Here is a 16,516-nt window from a genome sequence, read left to right on the forward strand (position 1 = left end):
TCAGCACTGTACAGTGTGGGCTTAGATGAAATGCTGAGGGGAATATCCTTTCTATAATAGGGTGACCAGAATTGTATGCAGCATTCTAAGTGTGGCTTTACCAATGTCTTGTACAACTTCAACAAGACTCGTATTCAATGCTCTGACCAATGAAATTAAGCATGCCAAATGGTTTCTGTGAAACTGTACCCCTAGATCTTTTGTTCTATAACTCTCCCCATCGTTCTACCACTAAGTCCTGCCCTGGTTCAATCTACCAAAGTGCATCACCTCCCATTTATCTAAATTAAATTCCCATCTGCCATTCATCAGCCCACTGGCCGAATTGATCTAGTTCCTGTTGCAATCTGAGATAACCTCCTTCACTGTCTACTATGCCACCAATTTTGGTATCATCTGCAAACTTTCTAACCATATCTCCTAAATTCTCATCCAAATCTATATTATTATGGATCTGGAGTCACGTGAAGATCAGACCGGATAAGGACGATACATTTCCTTCTCTAAATAACATTAGTGAACCAGATGGGTATCTACAACAATTGACAGTGGTTTCATGGTGATCATTAGACTTTTAATTCCAGATTTTTTTATTGAATTCAAATTCCACCATCTGTTGTGGTCAGATTCAAACCCAGGTCCCCAGAGTATTATCCTGGACCTCTGGATTACTAGTTCAGTGATAACACCGCTACACCAAGCCTCCCCTGAACTAGCAACCCAGGCATAGAGTGATCAAATCACAGCAAATTGTCAATTGAATATATCAGGTTGTGTTTAGCAAAATGAACGAGAAAGCAGTTGGCTTATTGTAAAAACCCAACAGGTTCAATTGCAGTCTTACAGTGAGGGGCGATTGACATCTCCAGCTAGTCTGGCCTACAAATACTTTGATCATACATTACGTGGCTGACTCAGTGATTGACCAAGCAGGGAAGGGCAATGGCAAGAGAATGGGGTGAGGAAAAAAACAGCCATGATTGAATGGCAGAGCCGACTGGATGGGCCGAGTGGCCTAATTCTGCTCCTATGCCTTAAGGTCTTGTTAGAGAGTTTTTTAAAAATCTCACATCGGTGTGATTGGTGAATTTCAAATGAAGTCATCGGTTACCTTGCCCACTGCCCACGTTATGCCCGTTAAAATGCATGGGTATGGTGCGGATACAGTGAATACCACACTATCTATATCTTAATTCATACACAAGCTATTCTTAGATGCAGGGATTTAAAGTTGAGATTTTTATATCTGTTAGCCCCAAGTTAATCATCAGTCAACAGTAAGAAGCTCTGTTAATCTGTCTTCCTTTCACTTCCAGCTGTGGCCATATCTACCATTCTCAATGTCTCCAGAGTAAAGATTGCGGGGTTCGAACTGAAGGGCAGACACGGTGGACCTGCTACAAGTGCAACTCTAGTAATAAAGGGGGAAGACACAGGGATTTGGGATCAGAACTCAACAAGACCAGAAACACGTCTCTGGCACAGGTAAGGTGCTGTCGAATAACAATGTTCCTTACTACCTGCCAGCTCTTTATTGCTTACATTATCAATGGATGAAATTGTTTCTTGAATATATTTTACTATTCACTTCAGCATTAGCTGAATGGTACTCTGCAGTCCAAACTGAAGATGGATTTTATTTATTGTGGTTTTGCCGAGGTAGAAATCTATAATCATGACTAGACAGGATAGATGCAGGAAAGGTATTCCTGATGGCAGTGGAACACAACGAAGTTGCAGGAAGGATGTTCCCGATTCTGGGGGTATCTAGAACTAGGGGTATTAGTCTGAGGATACAGACCGTTTAGGACAGAGATGAGGAGAAAAGAACGGCTAATCTGTGGGATTGCTGCCACAGAAAGTAGTTTGGGCCAAAACATTGTGGGCCCAATCTTACCAGCCCATTGCGCTATTCAATAGTTGGAGATGGTTTTTGAGTGCTTTAACCCAATACTAAACTTGGTAATTCATCCTGCTGATTTGTTAATCCTTGTGTACCCACAGTGCTCAATACAATAAAAGCTTATGGCCACTTTCACGTGATGCCTCTGTTGATATGTATATAGGGACCACATTATATAATACTAATTCTGTACCACATTGATGGCCTATGTGCTTTTGGCGTGGTAGCGGAGAACAATATCTTATCTTAGGGTGATAGTCCCTTTAGGAACTAGGTTTCTCTGGTAAGGAGGTTATGGGAAAGCAGCTAGCTTCCAATAAATGATAAGGTGATCAGGTTGCTTGGAGGAGAGAGAAAATTGAGGGAAAAGGCCAACGTATTAACTGTACAGTGTGGTTTACATTCAAACAGGCTTAGATTTCAGACCAAGCTGGCTACAGAAGAGAAAACGTCTCGTCTTAACCAAAGTTCAGTTTAAATTTTATATGCTGGCAGAAGAGAGTGAGTTTCCACTCAAGGACTGTGAACAGTGGCCTGAACTTCTGGGCTAAAGAAGGGGAGAGAGAGAGAAAAAGTTTCAGACGCAGAACTCCAAAGTTGGAGGCTGGAAGTTGCCAGCTGATCACGCCAACATCTGCTCCTGCCCGTGGCATCCGACCCCCCCGCCCCCCCCAACCCCGTGGGCTTCCCGATGCTGTAGAGAGGAGTCAATGGAAAATCCCATTAACAGCGGCGGGACCAGAATATCCCACAGCTGGCCAATAGTGTGCTGCTTCCTGCCACAACAAAGATGTCACAGGGAGACTGGAGGATCCAGCCCGAAGAATATTTGAATGGGGAGAGTTCTGACCCGAGGTGGCTCAGCTTAGCACACTTGTGATGCCTGTTTTGAATGGGAATTTACAACCAAAGCATGGTTGGAGATTAGAAGGGAAAATATTTCTGGGAATAAAAATGCCCAAAAAAATCTCATGTGAATCTTCAAAGCAGTTCACAGACCAGGAGGTTAATCTTCCAAATTTTAATGAGTATCTGATTTGAGTTTTGGGGCATAAATCTAGCGGGCATAGAAAGAAAGTGAATTTCAGCATTCAGGTCAGAGTTTGAGGCTGGAGGATAAATGGATGGAGGATGAAGGAGGATGTGCTCAGAGGGGAGAGCAAAAAGATGCTGGTGAGAAAGTGGATGGACATACAAATATAAGACCATAAGACATAGAAGCAGAATTAAGCCACTCGGCCTATCGAGTGTGCTCCACCATTCAATCATGGCTGATATTTTTCTCATCCCCATTCTCCTGCCTTTTCCCCGTAACCCCTGATCTGCTTATCAATCAAGAACTTATCAATCTCTGTCTTAAAGACACTCAGTGATCTGGCCTCCAGAGTCTTCTGCAGCTAGGAGTTCCACAGATTCACCACACTCTGGTTGAACAAATTCCTCCTCATCGCTGTTTTAAAGGATTGCCTCTTTAACCTGGTTCTAGTTTTTCCTACTAGTGGAAACATCCTCTCCATGTCCACTCTATCCAGGCCTCTCAGTATCCTGTAAGTTTCAATAAGATCCCTCCTCATCCTTCTAAACTCCAATGAGTACAAATCCAGAATCCTCAACTGTTCCTCATATGACAAGCTTTTCATTCCAGGGATCATTCTTATAAACCTCCTCTGGACCCTTTCCAAGGCCAGCACATCCTTCCTTAGATATGGGTCCCAAACTGCTCACAGTAGTCCAAATGGGATCTGACCAGAGTCTTACACAGCCTCAGAAGTACATCCCTGATCTTATATTCTAGCCCTCTCGACATGAATGCTAATATTGCATTTGCCTTCCTAACTGCCAGCTGAACCTACATGTTAACATTAAGAGAATCTTGAACAAGGACTCCCAAGCCTCTCTGTTTCTGATTTCCTAAACATTTTCCCATTTAGGAAATAGTCTGTGCCTCCATTCCTCCTTCCAAAGTGCATAACCTCGTAATTTTCCACATTGTATTCCATCTGCCATTTCTTTGCCCACTCTTCTAACCTGTCCAAGTCCTTCTGCAGCCCTCACTGCTTTCTCAATACTACCTGTCCCTCTACATATCTTTGTATCATCTGCAAACTTAGTAACAGTGCCTTCAGTTCGTTCCTCCAAATCGTTAACGTATGTTGTGAAAAGTTGTAGTCTCAGCACGGACCCCTGAGGCACACTACTAGTCACCGGCTGCCATCCTGAAATAGACCCCTTTATCCCCACTCTCTGCCTTCTGCCAGTCAGCCAATCCTCTGTCCGTGCCAGGATCTTACCTTCAACACCATGGACATTTAACTTATTTAACAGTCCCCTATGTGGTAGAGGAGACTGTTATCCAGAGGAGAAAGGGAGATGAGAAAAATCAGGAAAAGAAAACACGGAAGGATGCAGAGTTTGAAAAAGAGTAATGGAGACCAGGTGGTTGAGAGTGACGGAATCTTTCAGGGGAACAGGAAACTTGTTCAACCAGAGCCTGAGCTCACTGGACACAAGTTTGTCTTTTGTCAAAGGTTATTGCAGCATCTTGCCAGCTGCTGGAGAGCATCGTTAGCAAAAATCCACACGCATTTATCAAATAACTGATGGATGTAATTCTGTTTTACAAAATTACTCCAGACTTCCCCACATTTACTGAAATATTAAATTCCTGCAATTTAACTAAATCTTCAGCAGATGTGACAGAAATGAGAAAGCAGCATGCACTGTATGTCTGGAAACATGTTTACTGATTTTAACCTCGTGTAGGAAAGAAAGGAAAGGTTTCAGAACTGACGCTAAGGACATCCATGAGATAAACCAGGGATTGAAGAAATATTGTCTGTAGAGAGACTTTGATCCCAGCACAACACTTGTTAAAATTTTGAAAGTATCTAGAGATCACTGCTTCATGTGAACCAGCTGTAGTCCTGTGGCAAGTACAGCAAACAGGGAGCAGGCAACAATGCTGCCTCTACCTTCTGTGCATCAAGCCCATGTATGACCAGCCTTGGAATAACCATAGCCAACCGTTAATGTTACTCAAGGCTGATTTTTCCACTCCTGCTATTGATATTCTCAGCAGTATTCATTGATCAACAAGAATTAAAATGTTTTACACTATATCGGGAAGGCATGGGCTTGGCATATGGTTGCTTGCTGTGATGAAGTACCTGACTGGAACTGCATTAGCAGCTGTGTGGTGGGGGTGGAGTGGAGGGGGAGGTGCTCTCTGTGCTTTAGACGCAGAGGAAGTATGAAGCCTTTTTTTTTATGTATATCCTGTTTGTTTGCTCTGTGATTGGGAAGAATCAGATAGGTGGAAACGGATCAGCCAGTCCAATACATATTCTTTAGATAGATTTGGTCAGTGTCAGAGGTTAGCGTATGTAGTGAAAAGGACATAATTAAGAACCTCAAATGGAACCCTGATCTATAGGGTTAAAACTTGAATAGTGCATGGATTCTCTCGGGTTAATTTGGAACTTCTTTCTCCCTCAGCACATCTTTTTATTTTAAAATAGATAAAGATCTGAATAAAATTATAGTGTTGTTAATAACAGGTGTGATGCAGAAGAGATGCTGTTGTCATAGCTGCTATTAGAGACAATTTGATCATTTGCGGTTTTGGCACAACATTGTAATAAAAGAACAGATGGAGTCTATTCCAACACTGATTCCCATTGAGTCACATGTTTGAGTATTTGGAATTATGGATGACTGTCAGTTTCTGCCTTCTTTCACACCTTTCGCTAAAATAGTGAGAAATTTTTCAAAAGCCCAGTACCGGAAACGTCATTTTCTGTCTCTCTCCATTCCCCTTCTCTATCCTATCTGCCAGTTTATTGCCTGAGCCTTTCCTCTCTATAATCCCAGCAATGTTTCCGCCTCTCACCTTTCCTGATGTTAGAAACAGAAATTGTTTATGGGATCACTTCCTCTTCATTGCTGTGCATTGATGTAAAATTCCTGAGTTTCGGATCCCCTGGGATACTACTTTTAGCACTCGTGAGCAATAGGAAACATCAAACAAGGTAAAATCAGAGCGCAAAGCTAACTTTACTGAAAAAGCAAAAAACCATACTATACTCAAGACATTATTTTTGAAGTGCACGTGATGGTTGAAGCTTCCCCTCCCAAATGGGTACGCCAGCTGTGTGTATCCAAACTCAAAATAACCAGCAAAAAAAAAACAATTTGTGTAAATTTCGCAAGATGAATCGTTGTTGAAATTTGGAAAGTGATTTGAAATAAAGATCCTGTATTTTAACATTTTATTTAATCAAAAGATTTCTAGTAACACTAATGGGATAAATTTGAGTTCAATACCTGACATAGCCATACTCATATGGGGATTAGCACTGCTGCGTCACAGTTCCAAGGACCCAGGTTCGATTCCTGGCTCGAGTCACTGTTTGGGTGGACTTTGCACGTTCTCCCCGTGTCTGCGTCTGTTTCCTCCGGGTGCTCTGGTTTCCTCCCACAGTCCGAAAGACACGCTGGTGAGGTTCATTGGCCGTGCTAAATTCTCCCTCGGTGTACCCAAACAGGTGCCGGAGTGTGATAACTAGGGGATTTTCACAACACCTTCATTGCAGTGTTAATGTAAGCCTTACTTGTGACACAAATAAATAAACTTAACAAGTTACCAAAATTTTATTGCCAATGTCTTGGGATATTTCACTGACAGGACAAGCCCACTGGAGGCGGCAGCTCAGTGGTAATCAGTTGGGTATGGGGAAGACTGGCGATGGAGTTGCCCTGGGAATCTCAACATTGACTCTGGACCTCAGGAAAGCCCATGTCATCAGTCATACATTGAACCAGGGTTTACCCTCACCACCTGTAGTATTACTAACACTGACTGGACTTACTGTGGAGGCAAGATCTCCTGCTTGTGACCAATTACTGTCTTCACCCCCCTACATCCCATGAATCAGTGCCTCCCTATTTTGGACAAGAAGAAGCAGTGAGGGTGACAAGGGCACTGACTGCAATCTGGATATGGAGCTCACGCCCATAATAGAGAATATTTCAGTACCGCCACTATTAGACAAGTTCTGAAGGACGTAGCTGGCAAACTGATCAAAACTCCCTTGAAATCAGTTTTAGTCTCCCAGTGGCCGTGGCCAGCCAATCACAGATCATGCCCGGGGGCTACCTGACATTCCTTACATCAAAGATGAGCCAATGACACTTGAGTTCAGGTCTCAGCTGAAGTTCCTAATATTAGGAACCTACTCCGCCAACCACTGACTCGGCAGACAGAGGTCACTTGACGAAAATATCTATACGTCCTCCAGACCACGTGATCAGTGCTTCAATCAGTTAAATGTGATGTCACCTTGGACCGCAGAGCTGGAGAGAAGGTTTGTCTCTGCTGAGACTGGCCAAATGCTGCTATGGTTTTATTAACAATTAATGGCAAATTGAATTGGTGGTGACCAAATGGTCTGCTGTGCAGGAATTATTCAGATTCTGTAGCAGAATGTAGTGGAGATAGGTTTGTTCCCTGTCTCTGTGTGTCTCACTGAATCAGCATTCACTGTGAATGTGACTCAAGACCAGGCGAGTAGCTTGGTGGAAAAGCTCAGTGGAGCAAAGCCCTGCAGCAGGCTCCTGTTGTATCTTTGTAGCTGCCAGTCCCACATTGAACTATATAAAATATACCACACAGAGACGCACCATTTGGCTCAACCAGTCTATGCCATAACTCAACCAATCTATGCCATAACTATGCCAAAGAGGTGAGGGTTAATTTGATTGACCATGCTAAAAAATTGCCCCTTAGTGTACTGGGATGCTTGGGTTAGAGGGATTAGCTGGTAAAATATGTAGGGATATGGGGGTAGGGCCTGGGTGGGATTGTGGTTGGTGCAGACTCGATGGGCCTGTTTCTGTACTGTAGGGTTCTATGATTTGCTCAGTGTAAGTAACATTTGCTCAGAGTTAGTAACATTACAGCTGGTGAGGATAAACCCTGGCTCAACAAAGAGTGCAGAGGTCATGCAAGCATTAATATCAGGCATGCTTAAGAATGAGGTAGCAGCCTGGTGGAATGACAACACAGAATTAAACTGTTAAGTCAAGGAATCGTCATGTGACAGCTACTAGCGCTCAAAACCAACAGATCATTTCAAAGTTGCACCCACTAATGGTCAGTTAAGCAGCTAATTAGAGGAGGAGGCATCCCCATCCACAACAACGTAAAGCTCGGCACAGCATCGGGGGGGTGCTGGGAAAGCTCTTATTAGACTGGAGTCATACCTAACACAAAGGGAAGTAGTTGTGGTTGTTGGAGATCATTCCAGGACATTAATGCTGGGATTCCTCAGCACAGTGTCCTAGCTCCAGCCATCTTCGAGTACTTCACCATTGAACTTCTCTCCAACAGAATGTAGGGTGGGGATGTCAGCTGATGGTTGCACAATATTTAGAATCATTCATAAATTGTCAGTATCTGAAGCAGTCAGATACTTACCATGCAGCAAGAATTGCACAACATTCAAAGGAATAAAGGTAAGGAACAAGTCACACGTACCAGGCCATGACCGATCCAACAAGAGAAAACCTAACCACTTTTCCTTGATGAATGATGGTGAAAGACAGTGGTGCTGTGGTAATATCATTGGACAAGTAATTCAGAGGCCCTGGAGACAAGGCCCTGGTTCAAATCCCACCATGGCAGCTGGTGCAATTTAATATAAAGCTACTCTGAATAATGGTGACCATAACAGCTATAATCAGTTGTCATTAAAAACCCATCTGGTTCACTATTGTCCTTTCAGAAAGGAAATCTACCATCCTTACCTGGCCTGATCTACATGTGACTCCAGACCCACAGCAATGCGATTGACTCCTAACTGTCCTCTGAAATTTCAAGGGCAAATAGGGATTGATAACAAATGCTGACCCAGCCAGCAATGCCCAAGTCTCATGAAAGAATAAATTGTAAAAATCCAACGGCATTACCATCGCGAATCACCTACCGTGAATGTAGAATGACAGAATGTTTACAACACTGAGGGAGGCCATTCGGCCTGTAGTGTCCATGCCAGCTCTCTAAGAGCCATTCAGTTAGTCTTGCTTTCTGTTCTTTCCCTTTAGCCCTCCAAATGTCCCCTCTTTTGGTATTTAACCAATTCCCCTTTGAAAGTCACAATTGAATTTACCCCCACAACCCTTTCAGGCATTTCAGATCCGAATCACTTGCTTCAAGAGAAAGGTTTTTCTTCATGTTGCCACTAGCTCTTTTTCCAATTACCATAATCTGTCTCCTCTGCCTCTTCATCATCCCACCAGTGGGAATTGTCTAACCCAATCTACTCTGTCCAAACCCCTCATGATTTTGAATATCAAATCTTCTCCAAGGAAAACAATCTCAATCCAATCAGTAGGCCGTGTAATTTATTCTTGCGGATCTTTTCTGTGCCAAATCTAATGCCTTCACATTCTTCTTAAGTGTGGTGTCCAGCACTGGACACAATACTCCAGTTGAGGCTGAACTAGTGTTTTATACAGATACATTATAGCCTTCTTACTTCTGCATTCAGTACCTCTATTTATAAAGCCCAGAATGCTGTACACTATATTAACCAGTCTTTCCACTTGTCCAGCCACCTTCAGTTATTTGTGCTCATAAATTCCCTCATTCCTGCAACCCCTTTAGAACTGTAACCTTTACTTTTTGTTGTCTCTCCGTGTTCTCACTACCAAAATGTATCACTTCACATTTCCCTGTATTAAATTTAATCTGCATTGTGCTGCTATCGATTCCTCCAGCCTGTCTGTCAGTCTTGAAGTCAGTCAATATCCACCTCGCCGTTCACAATATTTCCAAATTTTGTGTCATTAGCAAAATTTGAAATTATGCCTTTTTCTGCCAGGTTTAGCTTATTCATTCAGATCAAACAAAGCAGTAGTCCCAATGCCAACACCCTGGGGAACCTCACTGTTTACCTACCTTCAGTATGGGAAATAATCGTTCCTCACAGTTCTCTAGTTTCCATCACATAATCAATGTTGTATCCATGTTGCCACTGTCCATTTGGGGGATTATCATTTACCAGAAACTGCATAGAATTGTAGGGATGAATTTTCATGCTCTGCCCACCTCAGGAATCAAAGCAGGTGAGGGGCACACCATTGTAAACTCCGTTGATCTTGGATGGGATTTTCTGGTTTCGGAGCAAGCGTGGCTGGAAAATCTTGCCCATAGAATCCCTACAGTGTAGAAGGAGGTCATTTGGCCCATCGTGCCTGCACCGATAACAATCTCACCTAGGCCTATCCCCGTAACCCCACATATTTACTCTGCTAATCATCCTGAGATTAACAAGTCAATTTAACAGTTTCTTCACTGTCAGTGGATCAAAATCCTGGAACACCCTCCCAAATATTTGCTTGGATGAGTGAAATTCCAGTACCTTTTGAGAAGTTCAACATCATCCAGGACAAAGCAATTCCCTCTTAGAACGTAGAACACTACAGCACAAACAGGCCCTTCAGCCCACAAGTTGCGCCGATCATATCCCTACCTATCAGGCCTATCTATAACCCTCAATCCCATTAAATCCCATGTACTCATCCAGAAGCCTCTTAAAAGACCCCAACGAGTTCGCCTCCACCACCACTGACGGCAGCCAATTTCACTCACTCGCCACCCTCTGAGTGAAAAACTTACCCCTGACATCTCCTACTCCCCAGCACCTTAAATCTGTGTCCTTTCGTAGTGACCATTGATGGCATTGCTGCAATAAATGACAATGCTTCTATTTTATTTCACAACAATGGAATGTAGCAATATTCAGGTTTTCTATCCATTGGCGATTTTAAACTGCTGTAGGGAAATTGGTCTGGATACTTGTTTCTGTTCATTATATCTGTCTTGGTCTGGTAGCAGCAACAACTGTATTTTACAAACAATCCAGCTGGAACTTTCTCTGTCGATGGCCAATATAGTCCCTCCTCTGACTAACACTTCCTTAGGGAACAATCTGAAACTGATGAATGTTGTGTTTTGTTATTGGTCTAGAAATCTTAGGTTCCATTAGACTGTTGCAGCCCACTGACTGTATTAGAGTAAATATCAAGTCACAATTCCTCATTTTCAATTCAAAAGGGAACATTTTTTAAATTAATGTTGACGTTCGAATAATGAATAAAATTCAAGTCAGATTTTGTAAATTTGAAAAGCCTTGTTCATCTTGTTGAGAACAGGGGCTTGAGATTGGTGTGAGAATCGACAAAAGCCAATATTTACTGAGGCCAAGAGAACTGCAGTGATCATACAAACATCACTCTGCTGTTAGCATGCACATGCATGTGCACATGTGCATGCAGCCATGCACACACGCATCCACACGTACATATATGCGCACACACACACGCACCCACACATGAACACATTCACCCATTCATGTGCACATATGCGCGCGTGCACACTCACGCTAGCATGCAGCCGCACATCAACGTGTACGCACCCACACGTTCACATGCGAGCACACATGCACACCCACATACACAAACTGCCCTCACACTGTTGTCAGTGTGCACAGACACCCACACACACTCTCACAATCTGCTCCAACCTCATAACCATCTCAGTATTCTGGACATTTCTGACGCGGGCTTCTTGACCATCCCCAGTTGCTGCATCTTTGGCAGCTATGCCTTCAGTTGCCGAGGGCCCAAGTTGTCAAATTGTTTCCCTGCCCCTCTATCTCACTTCCCTCCCGTAAGATGCTCTTTTATAGCTACCTTGTTTGACCAAGCCTTTGGATATTTGACCTAATATCTCCTTATATGGCTTGTTTGTTTTATATTGCTTCTGGGAAGCACACTGGGATTCATGAAAGGTGCTATATAAATGTTTGTTGTTGCTCTTTGAAAGAGCAACCCAATTAGTTTCACTCCCCTGCTCATTCCCTGCAGTCCCGTAAAATATGCATTTTCAGATATTTATGAGTTCCCTTCAGAAAATTGCTGTTGAATTTACTTCTTTCAGTCAGCGCATTCCAGGTCACAACAACTCGCTGCATTTACTCCCCAAGTAGGACATTCATTTGTTCCTCCAGTTGAAAGAAGGTTGTTTACAATACTTTCCAACTCGTTTTATTCAGTCACTGAAATCATTAATAGCAAATTTAAGGATTCACTAATGAACAAAAATATACTGAGGGCAATAATACAGTGAGGAGTGAAACATAAAAAGATTGAAAGAGACAATTCCTGGAGCTGTATTTGCATTTATACTAACACAGTCTAATATAGTAAAACAGAGAATTACAGAACTGTGAGGGATGGTAATCTGGAAACTGAACAATGAAGCAGGAATATTCAACTCAATAGTGCAAAAGTCAATTGCAAAAATAACATTTGTAGAAGGTTAATAATATTGACATGTTTGATTTTATACATTAATATATGGGAACTTTAATAAAAAAACAGAAATATAACATTTTGCTTGTCATCTCATATCATTTTGAAATGATTTTTCACCCTATTCATCCTTTATTAATTCTTTCCCTATGTAGTGGGAAGAGAGCAAAATCTGTGAAAATTATTATCACTTCTATATTTCCCTTTTTGATTCACTTCAGCTAGATCGGGCACTTCTTTAATCATGGAATCCATAAAATCCTAGAGAAGGCCATTTGGCCCATCAAGTCTGCACCAACCACAATCCTACCCAGGCCCTATCCCTATAACCCCATGCATTTACCCTAGCTAATCCCCCTGACACTAAGGGGCAATTTTAACATGGCCAGTCCACATAACCTGCACATTTTTGGGCTGTGGGAGGAAACCGGAACATGCAGAGGAAACCGACGCAGACACGGAGAGAATGGGAGAATGTGCAAACTCTACACAGACAGTGACCCAAGCTGGGAATTGAACCCGGATCCCTGGCACTGTAAAGCTGCAGCGCTAACCACTGTGCCGTGGGGATGAGCTTTGGATTGAATTCAGATATCTGAATAAGCTCCAGCACTGTAGTGGTTTATTACTACCTTCAGCAATCCAATTTACATTACCTTACTTCACTTCTGGCCAAAGACTTTGTAGCTTGGCTTCCTTCATCTGTTTGTGAGTTACTTACTGGGGAATTGAATTCACAGTGTTGACCCCAATTCCCCACCTTTTAATCCTGTGTGACGGCATCCCCCTGTTTTGAACCTGAGCCTGTTTGCTCCTTACCATCTGCTCACTGTGTAATGAGCTTCTTTGAATTCAGTAACTGGGAGTTAAACTGCTACTTGCTTTATCTTGCATTTTCCAACTAAGCTTTTTATGGAAAGGTAGATAGTGTGTTTGTTGATCTTAATGGTGGTAATAACATCATTTCACTATTAACCGTTATTACAATCCTTTGAAGATATCTGCGCCACTTTCTCTCCAAATGTCTTGGACATGAGGATATCTTTCAGACCACTTAAGTCTTTGTAACCTTGTTGCTTGTGGCTTCCGTTGTTTCGAAAAAGCCTATCGTGATGCCCAGAAAGACCACATGGAGTCTTTTGAAATCACTGATCGAATTTTTTTCAGAGTACTTAAAGTTGTGTTTTCAGTTGTAACCCAATGATCTAATGCAACAGAATTTAGCTTCAATGGCTTGTCAAAGGAGCCTGAGTGAGTTCCACCTCCACCTTCACCTTCACCTTTCAGGTGTTCAGTTTTTTTTCGCTTGTTTGGATCCCTCTGTCCCCCTTTCCCCTTTATCTTCTCCAATGCCTCATTTGGTGGCACTTTTTGCTTGTTAGGTTCGAATCGGACAGGATTTTGAGGATAAGGGGTAAACCTTTCAAAATCGAGATGAGGAACATAACATAAGAACATAAGAAATAGGAGCAGGAGTAGGCCATCTAGCCCTTCGAGCCTGCCCCGCCATTCTATAAGATCATGGCTGATCTGAAGTAGCTCAGTTCCACTTTCCCGCTTTCTCCCCATAACCCTTAATTCCCTTGCCTACCAAAAACCTATCTACCCATGTCTTAAATATATTTAGCGAGGTAGCCTCCACCACATCAACGGGCAGAGAATTCCAGAGATTCACCACCCTTTGAGTGAAGAAGTTCCTCCTCAACTCCGTTCTAAACTGCCCCCCCCCCCCCCCCCCCCTTATCTTGAGGCTGTGCACTCTAATCCTGCTGTCCTTTCTGAGTGGGAAGAATCTCTCTACCTCTACCCTATCCCTCCCCTTCATTATCTTATACTTCTCTATAAGATCCCCCCTCATCCTTCTAAACTCCAACGAGTACAGACCCAGTCTATTCAGCCTCTCTTCATAGTCCAACCCCCTCATCTCCGGTATCAGCCTAGTGAACCTCCTCTGCACTCACTCCAAAGTCAAAATATCCTTGCGCAAGTGCGGCGACCAAAACTGCACACAGTACTCCAGCTGCGGCCTCACCAGTGCCCTGTACAGTTGCAGCAAGACCTCCCTGCTTTTATATTCAATCCCCCTCACTATAAAGGCCAGCATCCCATTTGCCTTCCTGCTGCACCTGCAGGCTGGGTTTTTGCGACTCATGCACAAGGACCCCCAAGTTCCTCTGCACCGTAGCATGCTGCAGCTTTTCTCCCTTTAAATAATAATCCTTCCTACTATTATTCCTGCCAAAGTGGATAACCTCACACTTGCTAACATTGTACTCCATCTGCCAGATCCTCGCCCACTCGCTTAGCCTATCTAGACCCCTCTGCAGACCTTCCACACCCCCCGCACAATTTGCTTTTCCACTTATCTTCGTGTCATCAGCCCCCTCCTCCAGATCATCTAAATAAATGGTAAATAGTTGAGGCCCCAGCACCGATCCCTGGGGCACTAGTCACCAGCCGCCAGTCAGAATAGCACCCATTGATACCAACTCTCTGCCTCCTATTAAACAACCAATCCTCTATCCACGCTAACACCTTATCGCCAAATCCATGCCCCCTAACCTTCTGAAGCAACCTTTTGTGCGGCACCTTATCAAACACCTTCTGAAAATCGAGAAACACCACATCCACCGGTTCCCCTCTGTCTACCGCACAAGTCACATCCTCATAAAATTCCAATAAATTCGTCAGACACGACTTCCCCTTAACGAATCCGTGCTGCATCTGCTCTATCAAACAATTCTTCTCAAGGTGCCTCGCTATTTCTTCTTTGATGACGGATTCAAGCATTTTTCCCACAACAGACGCTAAACTAACTGGCCTATAATTCCCTGCCTTTTGCCTGCTACCCTTTTTAAAAGGAGAAATTTCTTCACCCAGAGGGTGGGGAATGTATGGAATTCACTACCACAGAAGGTAGTTGAGGCCAAAACATTGTGTGATTTCAAGAAGAATTCAGATATAACTCTTGGGACTGAAGGGATCAAGGGATATGGGAGGAAGGGGGGATAAGGACATTGAATTTGATGATCAGCCATGATCATAATGAATGGCGGAGTAGGCTCAAAGGGCCAAATGGCTTACTCCTGTTGCTAATTTCTGTAAGCTGTTGACTAGGAGTAGGCTGTTCAGCCCTTCAAGCCTGGCCCACCATTCATTCTGATCATAGCTGATCATCAAATTCACTATCCTGATCCCTCCCTCCCCCCGTATCCCTTGATCCCTTTGCTCTTGTTTCCCACTGGACCGTGAGCCTGCTCTGCCATTTGTCTCCATAACCCTCAACTTCCTTATTTACCCTTTGCCCTGTTGTTCTGTTTGTTTATGATCTGGAGTAACGAATATTTTGAATTTTGTTTTCTACAATGTGCTCATTATTCTGCTATCAGCACTTTGACTTCATTTGCTGTGGTGACAGTGATTCATACAACCTAATAAAGCTCAAAATGATATTAAGTAGTTTCTGAAATTAAAATGCTGGTTTTCATGAATAAGTGGAACATGATTTGGCAAAACAAAGCATTTCTAAAGTGAGAATTTGACAAGAAGATTATGGATCCCCTCAGTGAATTCCAGTTTCTGAGTCCTCACTCCTATAATGAATAAATACACCACCCACTGCTCTTTAATTGAGTAGGCCAGCTACATTATCTAGATTCAGAAGACATCTCTTTTAGCTGTGAACACCACTGACAAAAACAAAGCTTTTGTCTATCTCCATTATCTGATTTAAATCACAGCTCATTGGTGTAGGAACACGTTGAGGAAAAGAATAAAATTCAGAAAGATCAAAATGAGCGAGACAGTTCACACTCTGAAGCTGTTGAACTCAGTGTTCAATATGGAGGCTGCAAAGTGCCCAGTTGGAAGATGAGGTGCTGTTCCTCCAGTTTGCACAGGTCTTTACTGGAACATTGCAAAAGGCCAAGGACGGACATATGGACAGGAGAGCAGGGTGGTGAGTTGAAATGGCAAGCGACAGGAATGTTGGGAGTCATACTTGCAAATTGACTGAAGGCGCTCCACAAATCGATCACCCAGTTGGCATTTAGTCTCCTCAATATCGAGGAGACCGCACTGTGAGCAGTGAATAGGCGAAATCAAAGAAAATACAAGTGAAACACTTCTTCAGCTGAAGGGAGTGATTGAGGCCTTAGATATTGAGGAGGGAGGAGGTAAAGGGGCAGGTATTGCACCTTCTGCAACTGCATGGAAAGGGGATGAGGCATTGGGATTTAA

General features: G+C 43.1%; 1 protein-coding gene across 2 annotated transcripts in view; it reads left to right on the forward strand.

Annotated features, from left to right (window-relative positions):
* The window catches only part of vps8 (VPS8 subunit of CORVET complex), a 599,989-nt gene that overhangs the window by 422,337 nt on the left and 161,136 nt on the right, over positions 1–16,516 (forward strand). For both annotated transcript variants that reach the window (XM_080198763.1, XM_080198764.1), the window contains exon 43: positions 1,317–1,485. In XM_080198763.1, the coding sequence (XP_080054889.1) occupies positions 1,317–1,485 (169 nt within the window). The remainder of the gene's footprint in view (positions 1–1,316; positions 1,486–16,516) is intronic.

This window comes from Carcharhinus amblyrhynchos, chromosome 11 (genome assembly GCF_965287045.1).
Source record: "Carcharhinus amblyrhynchos chromosome 11, sCarAmb.v2.hapA, whole genome shotgun sequence".
NCBI lineage: Eukaryota > Metazoa > Chordata > Chondrichthyes > Carcharhiniformes > Carcharhinidae > Carcharhinus > Carcharhinus amblyrhynchos.